This window comes from Scardinius erythrophthalmus (assembly GCF_964197995.2).
Source record: "Scardinius erythrophthalmus genome assembly, chromosome: 5".
Taxonomy (NCBI): Eukaryota; Metazoa; Chordata; class Actinopteri; order Cypriniformes; family Leuciscidae; genus Scardinius; species Scardinius erythrophthalmus.
In genome coordinates, this window is record NC_138225.1 from 21019096 (window position 1) to 21042431 (window position 23336).

The 23336-nt window shown below is 37.4% G+C and overlaps 1 protein-coding gene across 2 annotated transcripts in view; it reads left to right on the top strand.

Annotated features, from left to right (window-relative positions):
* camkk1a (calcium/calmodulin-dependent protein kinase kinase 1, alpha a) overlaps positions 1–23336 on the top strand; it is an 88440-nt gene that overhangs the window by 40219 nt on the left and 24885 nt on the right. For both annotated transcript variants that reach the window (XM_081365665.1, XM_081365666.1), the window contains exons 3-8: positions 7522–7930; positions 14087–14134; positions 14335–14388; positions 19874–19925; positions 20070–20203; positions 22939–22975. In XM_081365665.1, the coding sequence (XP_081221791.1) occupies positions 7628–7930; positions 14087–14134; positions 14335–14388; positions 19874–19925; positions 20070–20203; positions 22939–22975 (628 nt within the window). In that variant the 5' untranslated portion in view covers positions 7522–7627. The remainder of the gene's footprint in view (positions 1–7521; positions 7931–14086; positions 14135–14334; positions 14389–19873; positions 19926–20069; positions 20204–22938; positions 22976–23336) is intronic.

Below are 23336 nucleotides of genomic sequence, written 5' to 3' on the forward strand. Positions count from 1 at the left end.
ATGACTCAAGAAGAGCACTCACTAGTTGAGAACCACTGTTGTAGACTGCAAAAAGATTTGAAAGTTTACGGTGACACACCATTTATTATGTTCTATTTCAAAGCACATCTTTCTCCCTGTGTTTAGTCAAGCGATAGTTTGCTGTTTATCTTGTCTAATAGCACATGGTTCCCGCTCTAGATCACCACCCACTGACTGATACAGCGCTAGAACCGTTTGGGCGCTGTTCCCTCACAGTTTGCATCAAAGCTTTGGTGTTGAATTGAAGTGAGAGGAGGCAGAACGTGGGCATGTAGCGTTGCAGCCGTTCACCTCTCCTCCTCCTGTTTTCCCTCTTCACATATCCTTCACTCTGCTCTATGAATTCCTCCTCATCCGGAGGGACTCTCTTTAACAGCCGCATAAATGCACTTTGCTTCTACAAGGACGCCTGCTTGAGCTCAACTCTGCCAGTACAGGAATAAAGTGTGTGCGCACTAAAGTCTGCACACTGAATACAGATGTCATGGATTGAAATGGATATCCAGCACCTGGGAGAACAACTGAAGCATCTGTGAATGCAAACTCAGAAAAACACGATGTGAGTTATGTTCTCTTTAGCATGAGCTGACAGGCCTGTCTAGAAGAGTTTAGAAAGTCAGCTCTTGCTAGCCTTCCAGAGACAGAATGGGGAGGAGAAATCGCGATGTAACGGACTAGCCTCAAAAGTATTTAGCATGATTTGAGCTAAAAAGCTACATTTATCATACAATTTTGTACATACAGATCATGTAAAAAAGGCTTTGATGTTAGCATGTTGCTTACTTTTAAAAGTAATGCATTGCAATTACAACTAATTGTGTTACATTACTGCGCTACATTACTTTTGCGTTACTTTTTTCTCACCTGGGCTTTGCTTGCTTGTTGTTTTAATAACAACAACAAAAAAGTAATATTTTTGGCAAATGTAAAGGCCCTTTCACACTAAGGGCCCTATTTTAACGATCTGAAACGCAAGTGTCAAGCACAAAGCGCAAGTAACTTTGTGGGGGGGTCTTGGCGCTGTTGCTATTTTCCCGGCGGGATAAATGACTCTTGCGCCCAGGCGCAAATCTAAAAGGGGTTGGTCTGAAGTAGCTTCATTATTCATAGGTGTGCTTTGGGCGTAACGTGAAATAAACCAATCAGAGCGTCATCTCACATTCCCTTTAAGAGCAGACGCGCTTTTTCCATAGCTGATTGCTATACGGCGGATTTGCCAGGTGCGCGCCAGGAGCGGTTCACAGCCGAGGAGACCGACGCTCTCGTCACGGCCGCAAAAGAGAGAAGTTACATTGAAATGGAGAAACCCACCCAAATTAACTTCGGTTAAACAGGCGTATGATAATTTGGGTAAATGTGTAAGCTAGATGTATGCTTTTATAATAAATTGTCTATCTATCTATCTATCTATCTATCTATCTATCTATCTATCTATCTATCTATCTATCTATCTATCTATCTATCTATCTATCTATCTATCTATCTATCTATCTATCTATCGTAATAATGTATGATTTGCAAAAATGAAAACTGCTGCTTCTGTGTAGATGAGAGAATCAAAGTGTATGCGCGTTGTGCACACGCTACATTGATTATGGCCAAGCATGCGCCCTTAAAATAGCATATGAATAACATGCGCAACGCGCCACTGACTTTAAACTATTTTTTCCTGGTCAGTGGCGCGATTGTTTTCTAAACTTGCAAAATAGCATGAAGGAACGCTTGCGCCGGAACACGCCTCCTCTTTGCGCTGAACCACCCTGGGGAGCGCAAGTGTATTTCCTAACTTACCGACGTGCATCTGTGGAGGGAAAAGTCAGCTTTGCGCGGGTGCAAAATAGGAATGATACATGCGTCGGTGTACAAAGTCAATTGCGCTGGGTGCAAGATAGGGCCCTAATAGTGAAATGAATAAGCCTCAGGCTGAAAGAAATGCAAATGCATGCCTGTACAGTGGAGAGTGCGCAGTTAAAAATAAACCTTTCAGCGGTTCTGCCATTCTGGACTGGAGAAGAATGTTCAACACGCTTACATTAGGAATGTTAAAAAATGAAACAAATGTGGTTTATCTAAAGTAATTTTTGCTTATTAGTATGAAGTGGCTCATCGAAGGTCAGCAGCAAAGACATTGGTTAATAAATTGAGATTAAATACAAAGTATATTTGTGTAATTTAATATATTTAATTATTACCGGTTTGCATAATATTCTGAAATTGCATTTCACGGTTTTTATTCATGTTAAGGAATACTGAATCTGTTTTTGGGCAAGTGAGATGAGTAAATGCTTGCTCACATTTATTCTAAATCTACAATAACCATCATGTTCACACAGCGCACACATCGCTTCTGCATTTACTCACGATTTCTCTCAACATAGCGACAGGAGAGCTGTCAGTCAATAAATGGAAAAACTAAGTAACTTATTTGAAAAAGTAACTCCGATATTTTGTTGTAAATTTACGCATTACTTTACTAGTTACTTGAGAAAAGTAATCTGATTGCTCAAGTAACTCAAGTTACTTGTAATGCGTTAACCCCAACACTGGTTAGACACAAAGCGGGCCACCGTAAAAATAGCGCCTACAGATTCTGGATAAAATAGTTTTTTGATTAAACTGTTTTTATCATTAGATTTCAGTATTGAATTAATTATAAGTATACTCAACCATACTTTTGCTTTATCTGCCATCTGTTATCCTGCTTTAGAATTGGGCCAAAAGATTTTCAAAAAGAGTTAGAATGTGTGCACTTTTTTGCACACTTTCTGTGAAATTATGATAATTCTGTAAATAAACAGAATTATCTAATCTCATTATCTAATTAACACACTTCAGCATACAGGAACTAAAAGGTTTTCCAAATTAGCCAAATTAATTTTATTCAGATTTGCCCTCCTATCTAACTCTAAGTTCCAATTATAAGAGAAAAAAACACAAACAAGAAAACATTCATAGATGAGATAATTGCAGTTGCAGGTTCCATATGGGCCTAGTGATTCATCTCTTGTTACAGAGATCTGCGTGAGCGACTAGAGTGACACCTAACACCGATCGCATGAGAAGATATATGGACAGAGGTCATTTTAGGGCATTTAAGACTTGTAGCATGTAACGTTAGTCTCTCACTTTCCGTGGTTGCGAAAGAATGTGTCTGGATGAGTCAAAATCTCTATTTTTAAAGATGAACCAAGAATTCTCTGATGGTGTCTCACTTACATTATTATAAGATGCCCATCTGCCCAGGAGGAAGTGAAGTTTCCAGATCAAAATAGGATTTTCTTTTTTTCTTCTGTTCAACACTGGCATTAAGTTGCACAAAGAGAATTTTATATACTAGCTGGTATATATATACATTTAGAAATGTATAAAATCAGCTGTGGGTGTTTGCCTCTACTCACTATCATGTTGTTTCCAGTGAACGTAACTGTTTCGTATAGTGGAGCGCTCCTGCACATGATTTTGCTGAGCGCACTGATTTTGACAAGCCAAAGGTGCATGTCTGCCTCCTGGATGTAATATGCAGTGTTTGCTACATTGCGCTCTTGTAACGATTCATTTCAGATGCTTGTAGATAGTGTTGGAATGATTACTGAACACATTTGTGCTGACAGTGACTTAATAGTATGATATACAGTGTTTGTTTCAATTTGACTGATAGCTGCAGTAAAGAAGAGTAAAGACATTTATAATGTTACAGAAGATTGCGATTTCAAATAAATGTTGTTCTTTTGAACTTTCTATTCATCAAAGAATCCTGAAAAAATGTATCACAGATTCCACAAAAATATTAAGTAACACATTGATAATAATAAGAAATGTTTCTTGAGCGGGTGTGTGTTTGTTCGTTATAAACAGGCCTGAATCCACTGATGACATTGAGATAAAACTGCCCCAGTGCTGAGCCTGACAGAAGGACAATGCTTTAACCCAGTGCTCAAACAGTCAGTGATGCCAGAACGACTTTTAGAATGAAGGTTTGCTACCGCAATATATTAGTTTGAAGGCCTGACTCATGAATATTAATTAGTTTGTGTTGATGTTGCCAGACTGTCCAGTCACGTAACTAATTAAAATTCATGAGTCAAGCCTTCACCTTGTTATTTATTCATAAATTCAAGTCAAGTCAAGTCAAGTCAAGTTTATTTATATAGCGCTTTTCACAACACAGGTTGTATCAAAGCAGCTTCACAGTATTAAATTAAAATAATACATCAATGTTTGTTTCTAGTGGAAAACGTCCACGTTTGGTAATGCTGATCAATAGTATTGTTGATTGATTAATTAAATTAAATAAAATATCCCCAATATCCCCAAATTAACTTAAATTACGTCTAAATTAATGTGCAGATACACTTGAGTTGTACATAGATGTTCTACTACACTGGCTTAATATTGAGACAATATTAGATCAGCATTAGATGTTTTCTTGTTTTGACAAACTGTCAAAGTTTACAGGTCTGTAACTTACAATGTCAGATTTATAAAGTTTCATTCATTTCTCATTTATTACTCTTTCGGGTTCAGAGATTTTGTATACGCCTGTACTTATTTTTATTTTTTATTTTTTACTTTTTACTTTCTTAGATCAGGCCAACAAAACATTTTAAATTCAGTAATCTAAATTCAGTTGTTGGGCCAGGCTCTCCTGGGGCAGTTTTAAAAGGCATTTGGGACTTGTAGAAGAAAACCTCTCATGTTTGGTGCCTTTATATTTTGAATAACCTTGAGCAATAGAATAAGGTAGCATGTCCCAAATACGTCAGATCGAGAGTGGCTCCCTTGACATTTGTGTTACAGGATTTCGCTCTGTTTCTGGAGCCTGTCTCAACCCTCAGTGTCTCCAGCTCACTGTAGGACAGAAAGGATTTAGTTGTGATGACATTTCTATTGTTCAGCTGCTTTTCCTATGGTAATTCTCCATTCCCCCTCATAGAGGATTCTCTGAAATGGTTTGCATTGGAACGAGACAATAACAGTAAGAAATGACGGCAGATGAGTGGAACGATATTATGAGAATGGATGAAGAAATTCATTCCTACGTCTTTCTCTAATGCTTTCTGTTGCTCTATATTTCCATGTAGAGAGCTATATTTTGTGCTTCCACTGATTTTATCTATAAAACAGAGACTCAAGCAGATTTCCAGCTCTGCTTTGATTCTCTCTCTATGAAGCGAACAATGTCTGATCATAAGAGAGGCATTGATGTTAGAGAAGCGAACAGTGCCCTTGTTACCAGCAGATGGACAGACAGGTATTCCTACTCAGTCTTTGCAAATTCTGGACGCTTCAGCCAATGTGTGAACGATTTGCATATTCACTCAGTCCTGAATATCAGACAGTTTGAAGATAAATATTTGACTGCCATACATTTATTGATGTCTGTTGTTCTATCATGTTTTTTAATGGGATTATTGATATGATAATATGCACTGTAAATGATCTGGGGAGATTTTGGAAGTGGAATATGAACGTGTCAGCTTGGCAGATTTGCATTTCTGTTAGTTCTGTCATTATTTTAGCAATTTTTATGTATCTTTAAAATGTATTAATTGTAAACCATAATAAAAAAAAAGTGTGTTTATTATTTGACGTAACATGCAGTTTGGGTTCAGGGTCCTGTAAGGTTCCTAATGATTTGTTAGCTCTGTTGCAGTGGGGTTGAGTCTGGCCCTGCAGTGTGTTGTTAATCACTAGGCCTCAGACAGCCATCCCACACGCAGCCTGTGTATGGATGGATAGAGGAAAAGACTATGTCACTGTCTCAAACAGCCACAAACAATCCCCAAACAAACAGATAGATTATTTGAGTTTAAAGGCTCTGAGGGAAATAGGACACACAGTCGCACACACGCACGCACACACGCACACACACACACACACACACACACACACACACACACACACACACACACACATATGAACACACAAGTCAGTGAGTACAAAGCAGTTCTTGTTCACAGTGGTGGCTCCTAATTATCTTCCGTCTGAGGAAATTGGGCTCCCTTAGAGAAACACTTTTTTTTTTTTCAATTAGCTGGTCATGTATGGATGACTTTATTGGCACCTTGCTACCAGTAATATTCACACCCTCCACACAGTTAATGCTGGAAAAATGCCATTGAGAGCATGATCAAGACATAACTGACCCTCATTAGAGCCCAAAATGAAGTTGAGGACTGATAATGTTCACACAGAGCCTTTCATTTTTCTACTTGTTTGAAAAGGATGAGGAATAAGAGCAATGAAATTTGATTGAATGAGGATACAAAATCAACTTTATTACCATTCCATCTTTTTACAAAACACAGCAAGCATTGTTTTATAGAACAATCTTATATATTATACCATTTTAAACCATCAGCTTATACCACACAGTAATTCCAGTAAATTACTGCCAAATTAACAGAACAACTTTTCCAGTAAATACACAGATGTGTTGTTCACACAAGCAATAGCATTCCGTCTTTTTACCAGTTACATGCATGTAAAATGTCTACAGATACTGCAACAGTCATGATATGATGTCACACTCTGTGCCATCTTTTTTTTAAACCTATATTCAACATATAACAAATAATAAAATCCAACATGTAAAAAACAAAACAATCTACTCCACTTTACTGTAAAAAGTTTGCATTCTTTTAATTCAGCTAAGAGGTCACGTCGTGGTGTATCAATCTTCTATTGGTCACACATCCAAAACGTCTTCGGTCTCCCAGATTTGCATGCTTTTGAATACAAGTCAAAGGAACAAAAAGTGTAGTGTGACCACCTCCCTATTGACATTGAATACATAACAGTAATTAATATGATTAGCCTTTTGCTTGACTACTTTATCAAACAGCTAATAATGTCTTGTTACACAAACCATGTTCCCATTCACCACCTCAGAGTCAAGACAGCTATACCTTTAAAAAAATCAGCATCCTTAGAAACGCTTTGAACAACTTAAAACATCAGTGGAGAAAGGCAAATAGTTATCATAACATCATAATATGCATCATATACATAATTCACCCGCTATATTGATAAATGTACCCGATTTTTCATATCAACAGAAAAATTTACAGAGAAAACCTGGCTTCTCTTTGAGACTCCCCTGCTTCAGAGTAGTTAATAACATGCTCCCCGGCACATTGACGTGATTGGATACAAGGAGGTTTGTGATGTAAGAAACACTTCAATTTTCAATTGAAGCAATTTCAAACCGCGTTTTTGAGACTGCATCTTTGGTTCACTCTACTCAGCAATGGTGTTGACTTATGAATTTGCACATGGTTTGTCTTAAAGCACATTAAAAACATCACATAGACATTATAAACAACATTGAAAACTTGATTTTCACCACAAGGGGTCTTTAAGGGAAGACAGTCCATTCGGGGGCCATCTTGGAAGCATTCAGAGAAAAGTTGGTCAAAGTTTTGTCCAAATTATGTTTCAGTAACGTACTCTTATTGTTACTTTTTGTCTCTTCCTTCTTCTCCATATCTGTCTATATAGCCACAGCTTCCTGTAACTGCAAACCAACGTTGGAGGTTTAACACTTAATGTAAAAAAAACCACACACCCCTCCTCCCTGCCTCAAAGCTCCTCATACTGCATCGTCATGGCGATGAACAGTGATCCTGGTTGCGTCGGGTTGGACCTTGACCCAGACTCTTCCCCGACTGCTGAAATGACTGACAAGATGTCCGCAATGTCCCTAAGGTCTGATCCCACCTCCAGTGTAGTGAAGAATGGGACAGGTGTGAAGAAAGTTCTGCCCAGGAGGCCACACCTGTCAGACAGGAAGATGTCATTGCAGGAGAGAGGGACGTACGCATCTTCTGGCGGCGGGGCTGAACGCTACTCCCGAATAGCCAGACAGCCAACCATCGAGTCCAGACGAGTGTCCATCTCAGACTCGCAGGTGAGAGACATTTAAATATTGCCAGGAATTGCAATGGTTGTGTATGAAATATTATTCATCTGATCATTACATTTACTTTTTTAGGACTTGATAGATTGTTTTGATGACCGATATCTTCAGGGTGGCCAAAGGCCGATATAAATATTTAATAAATAAACATTAAAAATTTTTACTTTAGATAACAACTTATTGATTCTGTAATCCTATTGTAGTATGTTTTGCAAATAAAAAAATTGTTAAAATATGACAAAAAAAAAAGGTAATAAGGAAAGTATATAAAGTAATATGGTAAGTCTGCACAGTGAAATCATATTTTCTCAACAAAAAAAAAAATACTAGGTAATGCTGTTTTTACAGACAAAACACAGTGAATATGACATAGCGGTCAACTCTTAACTGACATAAAACCTGGTGAACAAGCGGCTCATTTGAATGTACGCAAATGCAAATGAGATCTGAAAGCAAGATTTTGTGTAGAATTAATTAAATCTCAACCTGTTCTTCAAACAAAGTTATCATATGGCTTAAGGTTTGTTGCTCGTGTTTCTTCAGTGACAGCAGATTTGTGCACGGATGGAACAGATTTCTTAAAGTTTGTACGGTTTTTGGAATTAAATATTTACTAGATAATCAAAGACATGTTTAAATGATATTAATGTCTATTTGCTGAATGCCGATGCATATGAGAAATCTGGTTACATCTGACTGTCTTTCTAGTATGAAATCATCTCTTACATAGCATTGAGAGAGAGTGTGTGTGTGTGTGTGTGTGTGTGTGTGTGTGTGTGTGTGTGTGTGTGTGTGTGTGTGTGTGTGTGTGTGTGTGTGTGTGTGTGTGTGTGTGTGTGTGTGTGTGTGTGTGTGTGTGTGTGTGTGTGTGTGTGTGTGTGTGTGTGTGTGTGTGTGTGTGTTTGAAGCAAAACTCATTTCCTGTGATTAGTGTCCAGGACAGGTCATAGGGTGACCCATACAGCCATACCTTAATAAGGCTTTTTTCATTCATACACAGCCTCAGCACCCCCTCCCTTCTCATAACAACCGGCTCCTATTAAAGAATATCTTTGTTCTGACCTGTAAAGGTGGTCTGTGTGTGTCTGGGTGTTGTATTGTGTGTGTGGCCCCGTTTCTTCCTGGATACATGTTTGTGAGTGTTAATTTGGCTTAAGCCTGACTGAAGAATGAGATGCTGCTTTGCGAGGGGCATCAGCTGGTTGGGTTCTCCTCATCTGCTCTCACACTTCTCCAGCGATAGCGGCCGAGGGGAAACACTCGTAACTCTGATGTCTTACACCCGGCGCTATAAGTGTTTTTTTGCTAATTTCAGTCCGACGCAGTTATCATTTTCACGTCCTGCGCCACGTTGTTTAAATAGCAAATGCATTTGCGCCCATTTGTGCGCTCATGGGCGTGCTGGTCTGAAAACGAGGTGTGTTCTGGCGCATTTTTGGCGCGTTGCTACTTTGAGGCAACAGAAATAGACTGCGCCATTGACCAACTGAAACCTGGTCGAAAGTTCAGTTCGCAATATTTTTCTTTTTGTTATTTAAAGAGCGCGTTAGTAATGTGCGCCTATGGCGGGTCCACAACGCACGCACACTCTGCTTATTAAACACACGGGGATGCACAGCAGCACACAAACATGCCAAATATTTAAAATAAAAAGATTACAATGTAAAAGATTATTATTGTGTACATAAAGATATGGTGGATTCCGGCTTGTCCCATAGATGATCTGCTTGCGCACTTTTACCTCGCGCACGAGCAGATCCGTTTGCGTTCTGTAGACGGCTTCGGTCTTTCCACTATCAAATTCCTTCATGTAAATAGCGAATCTGCCATAGCTCAAGCGCAACTAGCATTTAAAGGGAATGGGAGATTAGACTCTGATTGGTTTAACGCACGCAAATACCGAAACACACTCATTACTCATTAAGAGAATAGGGACAACACTTTTAGACCATGGCGCGCCGACCATTTTTCCCGTCGTTAAACTAGCAAAAGTGGATTCGGACAAAGTGATCTTGCGCCCTGTGCTTTGACCATGCGCTTAGATCGTTAAAATAGGGCCCTAAAGCTATTTAGTTTGAATCATTTTAATGTTCATACAGGAGTATTTGCAGTATTTTATTTACTAAAACTCTGTCAATATTTATAATTATTTACAAATCAAACTCATCCAGTTGAGTCAGTAAATGAGCTCCACTGGAGGAGTCCTATTTGTAAATAAGTTATCATTAATAACTTTATAACATTAACAAACTGAAGTAAAGCATTTATTTGTCATTTGAAAGTGTACTGCTTTAAACCCAGTTTGACCATATCAGTCTGACTTTTGGCTTCATCCAGTGTGCATTCAGACTGTTACTGGCTTCAGCTGGAAAGTGTCCATTCATTGCAATTGGATGGAAAAGGGCAACATGTTTAGTTTGTTATTAAAAATTGCATTTGGTGTTCCACAGAAGAAAGATTGTCATGTGGTTAATTGTCATGTCAATTAACGGTAGTGTTAATTCAAAAATTAGTACTTGGGGACATGGAATGTATGCTAAGTGTTTATTTACATTATTAAAAATTAAAAATTATATATTGAAAATTATAGAAAACATCATTATCCATACATTAGATCCGGAGTAAGAACAAACTGATGTGTATCTCATCCAACTTTTACACAATTAATTGTGAATGAGACCCATTTTATGTGAATTATATTGAATGATTTGTCTGAGGTTGAGGTGGCCTGTTCCCTTCTTAACCTGAGTCTGTTTATCATGTGATGCTGAGGCTCTCAACCTCTCATTCTATTCCTCACTCTCTCTCTCCCTCTCCTTTCACCTTTCACTGGCTTTCTCTCTTCCTCTCAGGAGCTTGTCATATCTTTGAGACTCTACTGTTTTCTTTGACTTACAGGACAAGCAAAAAAAAAAAAGAGTCTGGGGTATTCTCTCTCTCTCTCTCTCTCTCTCTCTCTCTCTCTCTCTCTATCATTTCCTCTTTCAGACTTCAGACACCTGTCATACATACTCTCCTGTCCACGAGCGAGCAGAATGTCACACCTTGACAGTCCAGCAAATAATTGACTGTCAGGTTTCATATGGCTGGATATTTGACTTTTCTTTTCTCTTTGCTTTTGCTATTTCTCTGTCTCTGTTTCGTTTTCAATTTTGCCCTTTTCCAGTTTGTTCTCTTGTTCTATTTTCTTCACTGACCTTTGTCCATGATGCTCTCATGCCCTTTCTGTAAAATGCTTTGCTCCCTCTCCAGCATTAACCCCAAACACATGCACACAAACCTACACTGCTTACACCCTGTGATCCCAGATGTTATTGTAGTACAACATTTGAATGCACAATACGGTTGTACCTTACTTAAACCCAAGATTATCCGGTTTAAAAAGAAAAAAAGGACCAACCTGGAAGAGGACCAAACTGAAAATTGAGCCTGTGCGCTAATCCTGCCTGTCACGCTTAAACGTTTTTTTTCCCTCTGTTAAAACCTCAGCTCTCTCTTTTGAGCTTTTTCTAACGTAACATACAGTAGACAACAAGAAACTTCCCACATCAATTTTTTGTGTGTGAATATTTCTACTCTCTTCTTCCTCTAAGTATGAAATTAAATATGGTAAAAGTGTAGGCTACTATGAAAAATGTAATGTATGCAATTTGCTTCAAGTAAGGGCTCTGTTGTGCTTTACTTTCTAAGCCATGACAATATGAATAATTGATGAATGATATGAATAAATAATGTGATGAATAATGTTATTAATATTGTCCATTTTCAGTAGGCATGCACAATGTATTGGCTCCGGATTTGGTTATTGGTCAATATTAGAGATGAAAAAAAAAAAAAATGGATAGATATCAGCTGATATTACATTTAATTGTGCATGCTCATTTTCTCTATTTTTACATTTTGATTACATTTGTAGTGATCTAACACTCTTATTAACACTCTTATAACACTCCTATTAATGTTGCTATGCCTAAATTTACTTGAAGCATTTAAAACGATTGATTTTAGTTTTTAGTGTTTCATTTTTTTTATTTACTTATCTGCCATTCACACATTATAGGACATAACATGAAAGTGTTCAGTAGCTTATTGGTATTGGCCATAATTTTAGTATCAGTGCATCCCTAATATGTAACAAATTTAAGGTCTTGTCTAAACTAGTTCCTTCTAGTCTACAATCATTCTTTAAGCTATGTTTTCCTATAAATTAAATGTGAAATACAGACATGAAGTATTGTCCTCTGCTCTTGTTCTTGGTGAGTTTTGACCATCTGCTTGTGTGTGCAGGTGCGGCTTTACTGCAATGCAAAACTCACTGAGTGTGTGCCAGTAATAGTCTGGACTCAGCCAGGAGTCCAACTTTCCTCTCTTCTGCCCTCACCCCATCTCTCTCTCTCTACCTCTTCATCTTATTTCCCCATTTTCTGTAAATGAACTCAAAAATTATTTCAGCGAATCAGATTATACTTTAGTCAGAAATCTTTTTTTATACAGTATATATATATTTCTATTCACACTCATCTGTCATTACATTCTCAGTGTTATTCCTCCCCCAGTGAAGTTCTTCCTCTCTCAGCTTCTCATTTTTGCTTTTACCACTACTACAGTCTTTCTTCCTGTTCCTCACAGTCTTTGCTTTATTCTGTTTGAAATTGCTGTAATGTTGTTGAGCAGGGATGTAACCATTGCAAATTCATCTTTCAGTATCAGTTTTAGGAGCACATTTGTTCAGTATAGCACAACAGAACAGAGAACCAAAAGAAAATGGCACAGTTTGTTGATGTTTTTAATCATTTAAACTAAATTGAATGCTTTTTAAAAAAGTCTCTGTTCCGTCTCTCTCATAATACTACAACATTTGCAGTACATTCTAGCTTGTAGAAAGCGACAATGTCACATTTCTGTTATTAGGGCAGAATTGTTTGCAGTCGCAATGTTCCCTGCTGCGGTGAAAACTCTGCACTTCACAATGCACCGAGGTTGCTGATCCAGATAGTAATTGTTTTGCCAACTTGGCTACCTGCAAGTCTTTTTGCACTTGCCAGCTGATTCACATGAAACAATCTGTTTTTTGTTTTTAGATGCCTTTTCTTCTTCAATAATGGTCTTGAGAGATAATCTTGATACTTCAGAGCTTGCTGACTCTAGGCTGGTCACCAGAGACATCATGCTCATACTAGTTTTCTCACGTTATTGGAACGTTCAGTGCGTTGCGTGATCAACTGCTCAATTCAAATCTGCAGAGACTGATGCGCTCACTTGTCATGTATCATATGACAACTGTTTAGTGTTTTTAGCCATAATTATCTTAATTTTAGGTTTCTGACATTTTAATACACGTATTGCTAGGGGAAAAATATTTATAGTTTGTAAAATATGCACTGATGTCAATGGAAGCGGCAATAATAATCCTTTCATAATTTGATGACATGTTTTATTGATATCACACATGTAGGTAACTATAAAGTTTGCTCTATTCTTTTCCCAGTTTACTGACCACTTACTTTCATGTCTTTCGGGAGAAGTGGAGGAATTTACATGTTGTAAATCAGACAAATTCTCTGAGTTGCAGCTGCACCCGTCGCCCCATGATCATTATAAAGGTGGTTAACCGACAAAATATATGAACTTACATGTATTTGAGAATCTGAATATCAGATATTTCATTATGTAGTTAATAAAAAGGGAATAATACAATACAAAACTAATACATCAGTCAAACAGCGCTATTGTGGCGGTGGTTTTTCACGTGACAAGCATTGCCATGGAAATAATAATACATAAAAATGCTAAGCGATCAAGATCTTCAATGAAAACCAATATTTAACTGCAAAATGGATCAGATTTTCTGCCAATAGTTAATTGTCAGGCAATGGGAAACTGAGATTGCAGTATTTGCTGTCATAGTCAACCGGGATGCAAAATTATTTTTAAATCTTTTCTTTTACAGTTTCCATGCTTCCCTGGTGGAATAGGTTATGAAACAAATGCAGAGATGTGTCGTTTCTGCCTGTAGCTGGCTTACATGTTCCCTCTGTTGTGCAATATATTAATATAGTGTCACAGGTCCTTTGTGTGTGCAGCTGGTATTGATTCGATTCTCTCTCTGTCTCTGTTCTTTTCTCTCTTTATTTCTCGCTCTCTCAGGATTGCATCCAGCTTAACCAATACAAGTTAAAGAGTGAGATTGGGAAGGTAAGCCCCCCTACAGTACGTTATTGTCATATTGCATAATTTTGATAATCGACGTGCATATATAAATCACAATTGTGTTTCATAGCAGACATTCAGACACTGACTCTTTCTGACCCTCAGCTCAGTCTCATAGCCTGACTCATCAGAATCTATGTATTTTGTTTGTCATATTTCCTCTATCCATTTCTTCTATCTTAAAGGGCTCATATGGTGTTGTCAAGTTGGCATACAACGAGGATGATGACAAATATTATGTAAGTACCTTTTAAAATGACAATTATTTTACATTTGGATGTCCTTGTTGTATCTAGAGCAGTGCTGTAGGCTGGTGGGGTGGCCTGTATGGCCAAAACTGAATTTGGTGATGCTAGTAGTGCTTTAAATACAGTCATGAGGTCTATATTGTGAGTGATTGAGGATGCAAAATAAAGGTAAGGAACAATATACGGAAAAGAGATTGGAAAGAAAAAGGCATGACTGAGAGGATGATGTAGTAGGAGATGCAGGATAGATTGAATGGTAATGAAAATTAGAGCAGATGGGGGAGGGTTGTGATATAACAGTGATTGCAAGAATGTTCAGCAGTCCTTCATTTTATTTGGAGCTGTTCATATCAGCCCACAACACAATATGCACACAGTAACCGGACAAACACACAGATAGACAGACAAAAATTATTTTCATCATTTTCTTCTGATACATATAGTTCAATTGACTGGACAGCAAAGAGCACACAAGCAGAACATGATCTGTGCAAATTATGTTCTATTTTATTTATTTATTCAGTTTTTAACTAAAATGTAGAAAATTGTCCTGCTGTGTAACTATCCTCATCTTGAACTAAAATACAGAAGCATATCTGTAATGAACAAAATGGATAGAAATAAAATGTAAAAAAAACTACTGTATTTTCATATTGCCCCTAAAATATATATATAAAAAATACATTTGTAATATTTTGACACCAAGCCCTGTGTTAGAACCTGACACAAAAGATTTGTGATATGGAAAAGTATTTTTAAATGGATATTTTTGGGGCATCTTTTCCAATTTTGCTAATCGGGGAAAATAAATCAGGAAGTAAATAAGACATTTTTCAAGTTTTACATTTTGAGAGGGATATTTTCTCCTTCTACTCTTAATTTTGGTCGATCGGATCACAACTAGAGAAGGAAGACATGTGCCCATTTACACCTGGTGTTTTAATCTGTCTTTTGTCCACTTTAAACCACTTCTGTCCAGATTTATTCGAGGGGAGAGCTTATGGGCGGGTAAATGTATGGCATTTTTTAAAGATTTTTCAATCTAATGGATAAAATAAGCTTGCACAATTTACATACGAATGCTCCCGGAGACGATGGAAAAACATACAGAGAGCAGCAGCTTACATTTCTGCTCTGACAGCCACAAGACCATGCTGAGAGTGTGTGTTAAATATCAGGAATGGTGAGAGAACATCGTGTTTGGTTTGTTTTCGTCTTCAAACCAAACTTGGCTCTTCAGTCGACAAAGTTTAAATCTCGTCTGGCTAGAGTGCTTCCCATTATGTTTACGCGTTAAGGTAGTAGTTGGAGAGTAGTTGGTCTTTTGCGGCTGATTGAACACGTTCGACCACATGAGTGTCTATTCTACGAAAGCAATCCGGTCAAATGCATTTTCGAGTACCTCTGGAAGTGGTCGAAAGTGGACAAGCTCAAAATGTTTTAGAACCCGTTTACACCTGTATTTAGTGCCATACACTTGTAATCCGATCAACCAAAACGCATCTTAATACCAGGTGTAAACGGCCTAAATGACTTGATTGACATTGTTTATGGTGCTATAGTGGTGTTTTCAGAGTCTCTGAGATGCCGGATGGACATGCTCTTGTGCTTCACAATCTTTATATTCTACGAGTAGTGCTAAAGCAAATCACATTTATTGAGAGCCTATTCATTGGATGAAAGCACTTTGTTAATAAGAGAGCTCAGATGAGATTGGTTAGACTCCTTCATGCTAAGAAAAAGGCCACAAACACTCAAACTAGCACTTCTCACAACAGGAGAAAAGCACAGCTGAAATCATAACCTTGAAGAGAATGGGCTGGATTATCTTCTGTCGGAATATATATATATATATATATATATATATATATATATATATATATATATATATATATTATATATATATATATATGAGATATAAAGTGGGTGACTCAACAGTGTGTGTGTGTGTGTGTGTGGGGGGGGGGGGGGGTGTCTTGTTTTTTTCCGAAGCATGCACATTCTGGAATCGAAATGCATGAATCCAGCATCACATCATGTATCAGCATAAAGGAGGTCTTGTTTGGTATTAGGTGTGATCTTATTGCAGGTCTAGTGATCACGTCTGATTATTTTATCTGGTCCTCCTCATTGTCATCTGTCATAATAGACAGTGTGTCTGAAAGCGAGATATAGCTCCTGGTTTACAGCTACATTCATTAATTCATGCTGTTTGGATATATAACAGCAAGGATGAAAAGAGGACAGAGATCAAATCCCTTCATAAAGGCAGAGTAGAGTGAGAGTGCCCCCGTCTCTGGCCTTTACACTCCACTGACCTTAGAAACTTGTGAGCAGGGTATTACCGGTCTTATAATTTCCACACATTCTCTTTTTTCTTTACCGGTTGAATGAATCTTGAAATTAAAACTAATTCTTAACTCAATGTGTTTTCTCCTGCTCCACACTTTCAGTCTTTCTCATGCTTGTGTTTAAGTTTCAAGAAACTTAAACAGCATATTAGAATGATTTCTGAAGGATCATGTGACTGGAGTAATGACTGTTGAACATTTAGCTTTGTCATCAAAAGAATAAATGATATTTTAAAATGTATTAAAATAATATATATATATATATATATATATATATATATATATATATATATATATATTAGAGGTGGGCATAGATTAATTTTTTTAATCTAGATTAATCTAGATTAATTTTGAAATTAATCTAGATTAAAATGGCTCATTTGAATTCTGCCGAAGGCATTCAGAATATGTGTGCTACCCAAATAATGAATATAAAAGTAGCCTAAGTCTTTGAGAACGGGTTTCTCAAGCCAGGTGGCGCATTAGACCAGGGGCTCATCTCCTGTTTCCAAAATGCATCACAAACTGCTTGAGAAAGCTGTTCTACTCATAGACTGTAAAAGGTTACTTCTGTACTGTTACCGTCCGTAGGCAACATAGGCCTATGTTATTATCAACTACTATAGGCTATCAATAAGGGATGGGCGATATGGCCTAAAATCTATATTGTGATATACATTGCAGCCTCTTGCGATAACGATATACAGTATATTATAATAAAACCATTTCAGAACAGGTTACACAGACCCTGCTAAACAACTGCTAAATTTTTTTTTTTAAAGGGTATATGTAGTTTTGAGAACATATATTGTGCAAAACTGTAAGTATACAACATAATTTTGCAGATAAATAAAATTTAAGTACACTAGCTGCAGAGATCTTAAGTAGGTCTAATGTTTATTATAGCTTTGAGCTTATGAAACCCCAAATTTAAAGTTATAATATTGTCTAACTGATGTCTTTTCAGTTAAAAAGAAACACAACAACGATTCTTAAAATCGGGCGTAGACAGAGATTATGTGTTAACGTTACACCACTAGATATATTGGAATGAGAATAATACGCGCGCGCTTGTGATGTCATGTTTCGTTTTGAATTTGAGGTGGTAGAACGGATTAGTCGTGTGTTAACTTACCGAACCGTTACCCCACACACTCGGATAGTTTGCTGCTGTTTGTCGGACGGCTTAAATCCGAACCAAGTCCAAATTATGGATGTTGCAGTTTTCACTTTCAGCCGTGTTTACTTAAGATGACGACGAATATGCGTTGCAGCCGGGTTTACCTCGCGGCCGCGGGTAGATTACGTCATCATTGCTTGTGTAGTAGAGCCATCTCCCAACCCAACTTGGGGAATAGATTAACGGCGATATTTTTTTTATCGCGCGATAAGAGTCTCGCGTTAACGCCGATAACGGCCCACCACTAATATATATATATGGTGGCATTTTCACTTGTGTACCACTGTATTTTTCATAGTATACAATAAATACAGTTCTATCACCACCTGTAACAAACTTTATTTAGGTATTGCTTCCCTTGTGGAAAAAAAGAAAGCCCTATACCAAAATGTATTTAAAATACATTTATTTCCTACTAAGTATACTACAAATCCATTAACATATTTACTGACATATCACTTGAGACTTACTGATATAAATATAATTAAACTTTATTTGGAGTACTTCTTTATTGCACAATGCACATTTCTTAATATTAAGCCTTATAATGTGTTTAATATCACTATTAGTAAGGATAGTATGATCTCTGTATAATATCAGTACCTAAAGTATACTTGCAATAGTTCCACTTTAGCACAATCAAATATGCAGTACTTGAGTTTATCTTTAGTTGGACCTTTTCCTGACAACTTAAGTGCATTAAGTACAAAATTAGTTGTTCCATTTAGCAGACTTTAAGTATATCAGTTTAGTGTACTAAAAAATACAATTGCAAGGTATTAAATATGTAATGTCTTTGTAGTATACTTAGCATAAAATAATTGTATTTCAAATACATTTTACTATATTTATTTATTACTTATCAGCAGGGTTACTTGCTGATTCATCTCATCGTTTCCCAGTCATTTATATTCGGACGCTTCAGTTCTTTCCATCCCTGCTGCATTCTAACAAGCAATTTTGTTTCATCGTCCTCACATCGGGCATGTTCATAAAACATTCATGTTTTTCCCTTCACTCTTTTTGAACTGATTTATATAAACTCTTCAGCAATACAGATGTAGATCTCCTCCAGTTGTCCTTGAGACTTTTTCCTGTTGCTGACTGTTATTGACTCGCGTCAGAAGTTTTATTGTTGCTGTATATGTTTTAAACATTTATTATTCGGAGACATTGGATTTTATAGCATGAAAAATGAAGGGAAAAGACTACAGAGTTTCAACATGTGCTTCAGTTAAAATTTGAATTCTATCCATGACGATATGTGAAAGTGTGTCATGAGAAACTCAAGGATGAATTTTGAAATTGTCAGGCACTCACTCATTACAAAACCTCATGTTTTCTGCAGGTGCTAGAAGCCCAGTTGAAAAGTAGACAAGACACAGGTGCACAATTCTTCTGTAATGGACATCTTCCATTATAAAAATGACACAGATGACTCAGTATGTGTTTCCCAGGAAGTACATGTTTTAAAAGCCCAGTTCTGTGTGCCAAAAGCAATTTATTTGATTAACGTTTCAATTGCTTACAAAGTCATCTGATCCAAGCATCAGCGGTTGAATGTTGATCAACTTTTTTTTTTTTTTTTTCTTCTCTCGAGAAAAAAACAATATGCGTGCTTCTTATTCTGTCACTCACTGTTTGTGACCAAATTTCTACATTCACTTTAGCAATCACTTGCACAGAAACACTGCTGTGAGGGGAATTTTGAGTGTCCCATTAAGGCCAGAAGCAAACGAGAAAACTGCAGTTGATTGAACTCTGTGAAAGCTGTTTGATTAGTGTGTAAATGGAAAAAAGTCAGTTATGTCACCCACTTTATAGGCTCAGGCAAATGGACATAAGCTATGTTTGAGAAGACCTCTGTGTATAATAGTTCGGACATCTATATAGTCTGCGCAAGATTGTCTGTTTGTCTCATTGCATCTGTGTCTTTGTTTTGCAGGCAATGAAAGTGGTATCTAAGAAGAAGATGATGAAACAGTATGGTTTCCCTCGTATGTATAGCATTTAAATTAAGTTTTAATTTGAAACCATATTTATGCAGATGTTAAGCACAGCAGATGTTGCTCTTTGGGGCAGATGTTGAAGTAGTCTGAGGAATCCTAGCAGCATCCTAAGTTCATTCTCTCGCTGTGCAGGCCGCCCTCCTCCCCGAGGTCCTAAAGCAGCCCAGGGGGAGCAGCCCAAGGTGCTCGGTCCTCTGGAGAGAGTTTACCAGGAGATAGCCATCCTGAAAAAACTGGACCACCTCAACATTGTTAAACTGGTTGAGGTGAGGATTACGAACAAATCCATTCATTCATATAATCCACTGTTAATGAACTTGTGCTAATCATTCTCAAGATTTTTACATCACAAAACATCATAATATATTATCTTTTTATTTTATTTTTATTTTATTTTATCCTGTTTTTGACCCTCTTTGAAAAAAAATGTGATAGGCGTGACACATTCAAGACTTGGAAGGAAGCACTGCTATGATTTGGTAATATTTTTGCATATTAAAATAATTGTTGTTAAAAAATATCTTGTCACATACTGTAGTTGAAACACTTGCCAACAATGTGAAACATTTATGCATATTACATATGCTTTATAAGTCTTGGTTGTGGCAAATAAAGTGTAAGTACTTGGAGTTACCACAGTTATAGTTGACAAATGATAACTTGCGGTGTTTCATGTAAACGGAACTATAAACGAATGTTTGTCGCACTGTTGTTCTTATAGGCTATCCTTTGCGATAAAGAGAAAAACGTATACACTGTCAATTGCAGTGTCATGTTTTAAATGAAATGTGTTGTAATGTCTTACTGATGACAAAAGCGATTGTCACTCACTGAAGCTTTTATTCAGGATTACAGCGAATGGCTTTGATCAAAACAATAACAAAAGCGCCGTTCTCTACGTGCTTTCTTCCGTATCCAGGAAATCCCCCATATTAACCCCTTAAATGCCGAAGCAAAGGAAAGAACAGCAAATCACAACTATTCACACTGTTCATCTACACGACAATGACATTTGGGTGCCTGATAGCGCAGACTTTTGAAAACGGGTTTCAAAGTGCACGTTTTTGAAAACAGTCTCCATGTAAACAACAAAAACACGAATCTGTGAAAACGATGACATCATGCACATGCGCATTACATGTTCAGTCTAAAGTGTTTCATCACCATCTAATGGCCTGGCAGCAGAATACAGCGTTTTTTGTCGTTTTTGTCGATCCGTGTGAATGGGGATCGTTTTGACAATGGTGTCATCTATCCGAGGAAAACTCAAAGGAAAAACTTCTCCGTTTTAAGCATATCGTTGTCGTGTAAATGTACCCTAAAGTTCATCCACGCTTTCTTAATCTTAAAATCATAATCAAAAAGAAAGGCAAAGACAAAGAGTTTTTGCACAACTTGGCAGTGCAAAACGTCTTGTAATCCTCAGAGGCATCTCTATGGTTTTGTTGCTGGAGTAATCCTGTTTGTGTCTCTCTTGTATTTACTATTACATGACATGCTGGAGTCGGTGGGTGGCGCTAAAGATACAATGATGTAAAAGTAGGCGTTGATTTTCTTCTGCAGAGGCGGTCTTTCATCGCATAATGTGACAAAATCTGAAACGAGTCGTTTGAGGAGCTTGGTTTCAATAAAAGCTGTTTTTCGACTAACAAGGAAGTCCTTCCATCTAAACTCTCTTTCAAATTTCCTTTCCTTTCTTAATATTTTCTGAATTAATGAGCTTCTTTTCTTTCTGAGCAAAGTTATTTCCTTCTGAACAAACGTCATTTCAAACTTCCTTCCTCAAAGAATGAACAGAAGAACAACCAAACAAACAATCACTCTGAACTATCCTTCCTTCCTTCCTTCCTTCCTTCCTTCCTTCCTTCCTTCTTTCCTTTCTTTCAAACTTCCTGCTCTCTGTTCCTCCTTCCTTCCTTCCAAACCAATGAATGATTTGATTAATGATTAATTATTTGACGACCACTTGAAAGAAATGTTGTTTAACATTGGGTCTCTGGCAGTCAGGTGTAAACCTCAAGTTAAAATGGGAAATACTATAAAAGCACAGAGAGATGAAATTTGGAAGGAAATGGACTTCACCACCAACCACTCAATAACACACCCAGACGACCTAGTCATGTGTCATTATGTAATTTGTGCCAAAGAGGGGACAAAATAATAGCAACACAATGAAAATCAGCCCCTAATGTCCTGAGAATAGGGTGGAGATGAGTGCAATCGATCGCAGGAAGGTAGAATGGAGGGATGCTGAAGGAGAAAAGCGCCTTTCCTTCTCTCCCCCTATGGTTCCATCTGAGTGCTCTTCAATCACAGCAGCACCCACGTACGTCAGCAAAATTAGAAAAGAGGGGTGAGAGAGTGCATGCGAGAGAAAATTGAAACAGAGCATGAAAATGTTTAAAGGAATCTTAGAAAGTGAACCAGAGGAACCACCTACACTCCCTCTCCTACTGCCGGCCCAAGTACAGTCTGAAGTCAAGAGTATAGAATACAGAAGGGATACAGATATGGAGCTCTGCTGACAGTGAAGGACGAGGTGCACCTGATGCTTACTGAATCTCATCACCAGAGTAAAACTAAAAGTAGCGACTCTGTGCCAGTAGATTGGCTGTTTTCAAATTAAGTTTAGCTTTAGCATCTAGCTTTTCCAGTATCAGGGAACGTTTCCAAGCAGTGACATAGAATGACATGCTTTTTCCGTCATATATTTGCACACACAGCTTTATAGCCAAGCGAGCTGAGGCAATAATCTCTTCTAAAATGTTTTCTTTCATGTAGTGTTGGACAGTCTGATGTTTTTCTCTGCGTAATAGTGTAGCTGTTAAAACATTGCTGAAGAGTATGTTTCCCACAAAGCTCCTCTGTAATGTTTGCAGCTGTAGATGCCCTTATTTTTTTATGTTGAAATCTTATATGCTGTGTTTCCTAGATCCCAAGAATGCTGGAAATCATACAGTGCATGTAGCAAGTGGTGTTATTAATAAAATTTCTGTTTCAGGTGCTGGATGATCCAGCGGAGGACAACCTTCACATGGGTATGTTCTTTTTTGTTGCCATATAATTCTAGTGGTAAAATGGCACTTCTGTGTAAAAGATGCAGCAAATGATGGTGTTTTACTGTAGCTAATGTTTGATCAGTTGTCATTGTATTAAAGTTATGCATGGTCATTCAACATCCATTAGACCAATTGTATTTACACTACAGTTCAAAGGTTTGGGGTCAGTAAGATTTCTATTTAAATAAATTAATACTTTTAATCAAAAGTGACCGAATAAATATTTACAATATTACAAAAGATTTCTATTTCAAATAAATAGTGTTCTTTTGAATGTATCGCGGTTTCCACAAAACTATTAATCAACACATTTATTTCAACATTGATAATAAGTGTTTCT